General features: G+C 38.9%; 1 protein-coding gene across 1 annotated transcript in view; it reads left to right on the top strand.

The window, feature by feature from the left end:
- The window catches only part of ZNF804B (zinc finger protein 804B), a gene marked incomplete at its 3' end in the record, with an annotated part of 395223 nt that extends 386575 nt beyond the window's left edge, over positions 1-8648 (top strand). The window contains exon 4 of the mRNA XM_081102593.1: positions 5012-8648. Within this exon, the coding sequence (XP_080958719.1) occupies positions 5012-8648 (3637 nt within the window). The remainder of the gene's footprint in view (positions 1-5011) is intronic.
- Between the last annotated feature and the right edge of the window lie 651 nt (positions 8649-9299).

Below are 9299 nucleotides of genomic sequence, written 5' to 3' on the forward strand. Positions count from 1 at the left end.
AAAAAAAAATAAATTAAAAATCCACCCTATTGTGGTTAGCTGTCCCTTTGGAAATCTTATTAACTGAACAAATACAAACCTAAACACAACCTCTATAGAGTAGGCAGGCCTAGATCCCCGCCTGTCCATATAGTTAGGAAAACAGTAGGTTTTCAGCTTTCCAGCTACAGAATTTGGGACTAAGAAAAGTATTTCTTTTTTCTTTTCTTTCTTTCTTTTTTTTACTACCCACCATCTGACCTCCAGATAATTTTTCTCTCTGCTAAACAGCCTCATGACCTAAGGGAAGTCACTTAGTAGAATAATTAAATATTTTCATTTTGGCAGCTGAATTGACAAGCGAAAGTAAAAAATACAATTTGGGGGAGGGGTCATCTGTATTTACCCCTCTCCTTGACAACGTTTTTGTCCTTTATTCATAATGAGGGCTTCTGAGTAGGATGATACAGGTAACAAACGATTCTTTCATGACCCCATGGAAAAGAGAGGTGAGTTTAATAGTAGCAGGAATATTTTGTATCAAACTGATTTTTAAAATGATGGCAGAAACTGTTAATGGACCTTATAAAAGACAGTCAACTTTGGCCATTTCTTGGGTAGTTCAATCCAACTTGGTTTCTCAACAAGACCCGTTATTGTATGCAGAAAGATTCAATGTGTGTGTAAACTTCTATATGTATAAGTTTCAGTATAGTGTAGCCTGATATGGATATTTTCCCAAATTTTAAAAACTGGCCAGTGTGGCTCAGTTGGTTGAGTGTTGTTCCATGCACAGAAAGGTTGCCGATTCACTTCCTGCTCAGGGCACATGCCCAGGTTTCAGGTTTATCCTGTGCATACAGGAAGCAACTGATTGATGTTTCTCTCGCTCTTAAAAAAATCAATAAAAACATTATTAAAAAATTATAGGGCCACTGATTTTGAGACTATGAAGTTCCTTATATAAATAATGTATAACATTAGGAAATTATATCATGTAAAGAAATCATCTTGTTTTGATATGTTTTATTTCCTATTTGGAAAGTATACTTTTTGCACAAGAGAAAATGAAATTATACATGTGTTGAGTTGCCACAAATTAAAATTTTTGGAGAACTATTGGAATGGACAATCCATTAATAAAAATTAAAAGGGCTACCTCTATGGTCACATTTTTATTATAAACAAAAATAATTAGGTAAAAAACAAAAACTTAAGAAAGTTCTATCTAGAGGAGGGAGTGAAATCATATATATGGATATAACTATAAAATTAAACTTTCAATCATATTATAAGGCCATAAATTTCTATTAAAATAGTAGAATTTAAAACATCACAAAGATTGCCGAAACCGGTTTGGCTCAGTGGATAGAGCGTTGGCCTGCGGACTGAAAGGACCCAGGTTCGATTCCGGTCAAGGGCATGTACCTGGGTTGCGGGCACATCCCCAGTAGGAGATGTGCAGGAGGCAGCTGATCGATGTTTCTCTCTCATCAATGTTTCTAACTCTCTATCTCTCTCCCTTCCTCTCTGTAAAAAAATCAATAAAATATATTAAAAAAAATAATAAAACATCACAAAGATAGAAAATTAGGATTTTCCAAAAGAATAAAAATTGATTGGATTTAAGATAAAAGAAATTAAAGCTTATAAAGCAATAAGATCAAAAGTTTAAGGCACAAAATAAGAGGTACAAAAGATAAACGATAAAATGTTAAAACTTGTGAAAAAATATAATGAGAAGTGTACATTGGATGATAAAATGAACACAAAAATTAAGGACAACAAAAGCCAACTATAATACAAAGAGCTTTAAAAATATTTAAAAGAATATAAAAGGAAGAAGCTTGCACATTAGAAAGATAAATGGTGAAATAAAACTGCAATAAAAAAGAACATTTAGACTAACATAAGTTGAAGCAAGAAAATACACAAAACAATACCAGCATAATAAGCAAAAATATTATTAAGGAAAATATATAGAATATAAAAATAGTAAAATATCTGCATCATAATGGAATCAGGAGAGGTAGAATGATAATATTTATACACCAGCTTTTGTAATAATTTCTGCTAAGTTTAGTGCAGATAATATCAGAGTGACTGAAGTTCCTGGAGAAGGTAATGTAATGCAGAAATATAGCTCCTACTTAATCCAAAGTATGGCAACAAATATGGAAAAAGATCGCTTTGGTACTTAGGCAAAATTCATTGCTGCAGATGTTTTTGCACCTCATCCTTCTATCCCAAGGCCGCAGGCACTTTAAAATACCAATAACTATAATAAACCTCTATGCTTCCTATTTCCCTTTATTTTTGAAAGAAATATTCAATGACCATATCTATGTATATAAAAGCATAAGCGACCATTACTACTGAACAACCAGAACGACCGGTCAACCAGTCGCTATGATGCGCACTGACCACCAGGGGGCAGATGCTCAATGCAGGAGCTGCCCCCTGGTGGTCAGTGCACTCCCACAGCCAACCTCCCATGGTCTGTACCTTCAGCACCGAGCCTGGTGACTGTCGCCTCTTCTCCCAACCCCACCGGGGTCTTTGGGCCCTGGGCTGGGATGGGGAACTGGGGGTGGGTGGCAGCAGACGTGGCCCCTTTCCCAGGGGCACTGAGGGCCAGCTCCCTCCTTGGGGCCGGCCAACCTCCTGTGCCCTGTTTCTCCCCCCAGCTGGCAGGCCCCAATTAACCCTGCCCTGATCGGCCCTGATCACTGGCCAGGCCTAGGGATCCCATCCGTGCAGGAATTCATGCACCGGGCCTCTAGTGTCTTATAATGTTCCTCTTCATTCCTTATAATAAGATAGGTAAATACCTTCTCTACAGAACATTTTTTAAAAAGATTCAAAACAGGAGATTAATGTGATGAACAAAAGGAAAGTTTTTATTACAAAAAAGTTACAATAAGGAAAATAATGCAGTTTTATAAAATTTCAAAATGTAGAGGACAGTCTGAAATTATTAAAAGACCAGATGATTGCTAAAAGTTTTGTTTGGAAATTAAAATTCATATGGACATGGTAAACAACAGATTGAACTTGTAAAATAATCAATAAAATGGGAATCAAAAAACAAGAAATTCTTCCCTGGCCTGTTTACTCAGTGGATGGAGCATTGGTCCACAGACTGAAGGGTCCTGGGTTTAATTCTGGTCAAGGTAACATTTGTCTGTTGCAGACTCAGTCCCAGGTCCTGGTCAGGGCACGTGCGGGAAGCAAACAGTCAATAAGTCTCTCTCACATTGATGTTTCTCTCTCTCTCTCTGTTTCTTCTTCTCCCTTCCACTCTCTCTAAAAAAATCAATGGGAAAATATCCTTGGGCGAGGATTAACAAAAATGAGTGAATGAATGAATGAATGAATGAAATGCAGCATATGCTATTTAAAAAACAAACAAAAAAGACACAAGAAATTCTTTCTGAACTAGAAAAAACAACAACACCTAAACACTAGAATACTGAGATAAATAATAAGATCTAAAACAGTTATTTGGGAGTGCCAATATATTTAACATATAATTCTAAGATAAGAAATCAGAACAGAGAAGATGGAATAATCAGAGAAATATGAGAAGTGTCTGAGCTGAATTAAATTAATTGAAAATGCCCAAAAGTACTAGGAAAAACTAACCCCCCAAAAAATCAATCTGTAACCATGATCTGGTAAAATGTTTTAGACATGTGATTTATAATATGTAATAAATAGAGTAAAAATATAGCATATATAATAAACAATAAAATACGCATAATGAAAAATTATAAAATCATACAAATGCTCAAGCTAATTCATTTCAGAAATGAATAAAGGGAGGCTGATTAAATATGTCCCTGCAATATTAAAGATGTAAAGAAAATGGAACAAAAGACATGAAATTTGGTGGACAAAAGAAATGTAACCTCAAGTTCCATGCTGATTGACCAAATAGTCATAAGTGAAGGCAATAGGAAGGCATTTCTCAGGCTAAGGGCTCAGAAAGCACTCTTCTCCATTAGAATTTAACTACATGTGGGAAAGGTATCAGTTGTTTTAGTAGTGAATACTTCAGCATCCAATGACTGGATAGAAATGCAGTAATATTCTAAAATAGAAAAAAAAGCAAACACACACACATTGAAGCATGTGAAAAAGGAAAAGAAAGAAGAAAGGCTGCCCAAACAAACAATCAGATAATTGATGGGATTTGTATTGTGGTAGAGGTTTTACAGGTAAAACATTAAAAAGAAATAATTTTAATCTAATACAATAGTATATACATTTTTCTACTTCCCATTTTCTAGTTGAATTACTAATTAAGCTCAGCAAAATGATTAATCTGCTTAAATCTACTAAAAGATACAGTACATATTTGCACAAAAGGTAGAAAGAAAATATTTGGGTGAGTAAAAAGCAGAAGAAATGATTTCAAGATAATTGAAGATATTGAGATGGCCTGTAAATGTATTACTTTTTTATACATTATTATAATTACTCAAAATAGTGACAAGTTATAATGAAAGAACTAACCACCCCATTTCAAAAGAAAGCAAATATGAAGGAATTTTAAAACTGAGGAAACAAAAATTACAAAATGCTAGAACTTAGAAAAAACAAACAAAATAAAGATACATTTTGGAAGTGACAGCTCTATTTAATGTCTTATTTAATCTGAAAGCACTGATTGGAAAACTCTTTGTGAAAGACTGTTAAGTCTGTATTCCAAAATGTGATGCATTCTGGAGGGCATAGATTGTAATATAAATGCAATACTTTATTTTCTTGTGTGGCCCTAGCATGAGATATTCACATGCTACTGTTTTTTGCCAATTTCCAAAGAATACACTTACAGGATGCACTTCAGAAATAGCCACTTTGAAACATAGATATTCTGAGTTACAAGTGCAGTGAAATGGTTATATTACAGCAGGCAGAATTCATAAATGGCAGCATAAGCCATCATTGAAACACTATGAAATGTTCACACGTGGAGAAGATTTCAAATCCAATATCTTAATTATTTTAATATTTATTGTATTTACAGTGTTTCTGGAAATGGACCAGCATACAAAGCCCCCAGGGTAGCCATAGAAAAGCAACTGCAACAAGGAATTTTCCCCGTTAAGAGCGGAAGGAAAGTGTCATGCCTGAAGAGTGCCCTTCTCCTGAAAGGAAAGAACCTCCCCCGGAGCATTGCTGATAAACAGCGGCCTGCCGTGCCCGTGCCCAACCGACACCAGTTACAGACAGACAGACTTTATTTGTTTGGGAAGCGGGTCCCCCAAACATCCTCAGATCTCAGTAATGCAAATCACCGGACGGGAGTATCCTTTTCTTTTTCCAAAAAGGTACACGTAAAATTAGAGTCTTCAGCATCGGTGTTTAGTGAGAACACAGAAGAAACCCACGAATGTAACAAGTCCCCCGTCTACAAAACAAAACGAACTGTGGAGCAATGCAGGTGCTGCGGCTTTGCAAGCGCGAGTACACACCTCCCTACGGAAGGAGATAGAAGGAGCTCCTTAAGCCATCTGGAAAGTGTTTCACACAACAGCTTCTCCTTAAGCTCTCAGCTCCTGCAAGACAAAAGTGAAACAGTAGAAGACTCGATTGGCATTCCTGCTTCATTCTCTAAATCTAACATTCATCTTTCAGCTGTGGACTTTCCTCCTTCCAGTAGAGAAAAAGAAACTAGAAAAACATTAAAAAACCTTTCAGAAAACGGCATTAATCATGCATGCCAAGCACATGCCTCCTCCAGCCCACCAAACGTTTACAAGCACAGCGATGCCAGGATATTTGAATGTCTGGATGAGTTTCCATCGTTAGAGCCAAGTGGGCACAAGAGTCCAAGGCAACTGAATTCCAGCTCCAGAAAGAAGAGAGAAAAATCCGTGGATGAAACGGAAAGAGTCAGCAAAAATGTGCAAAGGCTCCTCAGAGAAGCACGTTCCCATGACGCCAAGTCCAAACCGTTGCCTTACCTGCATGTACAGAGCAAGGATGGCCACACCACTCTCCAATGGCCCACAGAACTGCTGCTCTTTACAAAAACAGAGCCCTGTATCTCTTATGGCTGCAATCCATTATATTTTGATTTTAAGATTTCTCGGGACACAAAGGATGGCCAGGAGCCGGAGGACTCACAAACAGAATTGATGAAGGAGCCCTTAGAAATGAAGACTGAACTAGAGAGCCGAGTCTCAGGTTTAATCAAAGACCCACACAGATTGATCCAAGACGATAATAGTCAACCTCTGAAACCAAAGATGATGACAGCTAATCCAGATTGGGAAAAGGTCCAGAGAAAATACCGTGTGGGATACAGTGATTCTGAGCCAAACACGAGTAAACACAATTTTAGTGCCAGTGATTTAGAAATGAAAAACCCTGAAGTGCCTGCTTACCTTGATCTCTCTCTGAAGAATTGTGTAGGGAACAATAATAATACTGATAATGAACTGAAGGAACCTTTAAGGGCCCATTGGCAAAGCTGCCAAAGGGTAGTTCTAAACGACGCCAACGAGGGCCTGTCTTTTACTCCTTACATCTCGAGGACTAAAAAACATAAACGGCTTCCCTGTGATCCTCATTCAGAATTTGAAGATGCAAATCAATTCACCTGGGAAACTAGTCCTTGCACAGTAAGGGGTCACAGTGACCACGGGCAGGACCTCAGTGTGACCAACAAGGTGCCCGGATGTAGAACCCACAATTACAAGAGAAGTCCCCCAAAGGTGTCTCTCGAGAGACGCCCCAGCCCTTCAGAAACATCCCCTGGCAGCACGTCCAGCCCGAGAAGTACTTGTTCAAGTCACAGGCCCAGAGGGCATGGCAGAGGTCGATTGCTCTACTTCTGTAAAGGAGACCGCGGCTCAGTGAAGCGGCACAAAGAGAAATGCCGGAAGCACAGCTGCCTCTGCTCGTCTGGTGAGAGAGCAAAGAGTGGCTGCCTGCAGTCTGAAACACAGCAAGACAAGAACTGCAAGTTGTGGGAATCGTTTAAATATGAAAAATACTCAAAGCATAGATATGGTCACTGTAGGGAAAGATCTAAACTGCGCAAAAGCCAACCACAGTTTTCAGGGCCCAAATCCAGGAGCGTCACCCAAGGCAATGCCAGCTCGCGGGTTTTCTGTGCTGGGAGTAGTGGGAGGCCATCTGAGTGCCAGGGACCTCAGCACAGCCGGTTGGGCCCTTACTCCAGAGAGAGAATTGATCCCCTAAATAAAAGTGAAAAAAGTCAGCAGCCTTTGCACAGCCCTCACATTTGTGATCTGGGAAACGTACAACCCGTGCAGCATAACTCTGGGAAAATGAGCTGTCTTCGAAGGAACTGTTCCAGCCGCCTCTCAGAAACCACAGAGTTAAACCTCACAGAAGGAGAGGAGACCTCTGTGACAGCCCAAAGCCTTCTAGAAAGAGTTCAAGCCAAGAAGTGTCAGGAGCAAGCAGCTAATGTTGAGGTCTCTGCAAACAGTTGTAAAAATCAATCCGAGCCTCATTCACAAATCCAATGCACGATTCAATTTTCACCACCAGGCGGTCACGGACCAGCAATGCCTTTGTCTGAAAAAATACGAACCCCAAGTAAAAGAACAAATGACAGAGGCAGTGCAATGGAAAGAACTCTTGAGACAGGCAAAATCAACAGTTCACAGACAAATCACGGTACTGTTTTAGTAGACACTGATTGTGATAACCATCTTTCCAAAGGTATACTTCACATAGCAGCGGAGTCTCGGACACTGAACACGAAAAACAAGCCGACAACAAAAGAACAACCCAAACCTTTGGCAAGTGAAGCCCAGCCTTTTATTCAAAGCTGTGATCCAGTACCAAATGATTTCCCTGGTGCTTTTCCATCTAATAGATATGTTGGTGTTGCTGATCCAACAGAGACCAAAGAGGACCAAATAAACCTAAACTTGCAGAATGTAAGCACGCACACCAATCATGCAGAGGGGAATATGAACCCTTACTATGACAGAGCTATGCAGAAGCATGACAGATTAGCAGAGGAATTAGAATTGTGTCATAAATCTCTCTCTCCCCCTTTACTTCAACAGCCAGTAACATTTTCTCCTGAAGAAATAGATAAATACAAGCTCCTCCAGCTACAAGCCCAGCAGCATATGCAGAAACAGCTCCTATCGAAGCACCTCCGGGTTTTGCCTGCGGCAGGGCCCGCTGCCTTCTCCCCGGCCTCAGCTGTGCAGACAGTCCCAGTTCACCAGCACACTTCCTTCACCACCATCCACCACACGTTCCTGCAGCGTTTTGCAGTTTCAGCTTCTCTACACTCCCAGAGCAATCACCTCCCTATAGCTCACCTGCACCCTCTTTCCCAGCCACATTTTACTCCATTTACATTTCCTCCGCTGACTCCAGCCCTCATCCCTGCACACCCCACTTTCATGGCGGGTCATCCCCTACATTTAGTCACTGCTGCCCCCTTCCACCCATCTCACATAGCACTTCAGCCCCTGCCCCCGGCAGCATTCATCCCCACTTTGTTTAGCCCTCACTTAAACCCAGCCACAGCTTCTATCATCCACCTGAATCCTTTAATTCAACCAGTGTTTCAAGGTCAAGATCTTTGCCATCATTCTTGCTCCAGTCAGGTGCAACAGTATAATGGCGTGAAAGAGGCCTTAAATGTGTCAGCGCACTTGAACTAATAAGTATGAAAGCCTCTCTTGGGGATAAATAAAACAAATTGTCACTACCTACAAAATGATACATTTACAGTGTTCTCTCTGATTATTATCAGATTTAAATATTGCTGCCAATTTAAAATGTGAACAATAAATATGAACTGAATTGCCAATAATGAAATAGGAGCATTTTTAGAATTTCTTTTAACTTGCAAAATAATAGGACACATTTAAAACAATTTTATGGAAATAGAGAGGGAAAAGTGTCTAAGATCCCTTTGAATGAATTCTCACATAATATTATAAAATGATAACAGAAAACATGTTGCAGGTTATTAATATTACAAAGAAAATCAAATGGAACAAAATATCATATGATCTAGGTGTTGGTTGAGTGTGTGAATGAATGAATGGGCATTTGGTTTCATTCATCAGATAATAAAAGGCCAGTAAAATGAACTAATTATTAAAAATAATTTTATGGCTAACTATTAAAACTTTCTATCCATATAATTGTTTCAATCAATATAATTATGTTTTCAAAGGAACTAAGATAAGGCAAGAAATTATCTGATTAATTGATAGTAAAAACTACTCTTCAATGAAAAACCATCTTTACAGAGATTACACTTATAAATATTGTGTTTCTGTGAAAAATTATGTTGTCTATTTGAC

Source organism: Myotis nattereri (assembly GCF_964212035.1).
Source record: "Myotis nattereri genome assembly, chromosome: 11".
Lineage (NCBI taxonomy): Eukaryota > Metazoa > Chordata > Mammalia > Chiroptera > Vespertilionidae > Myotis > Myotis nattereri.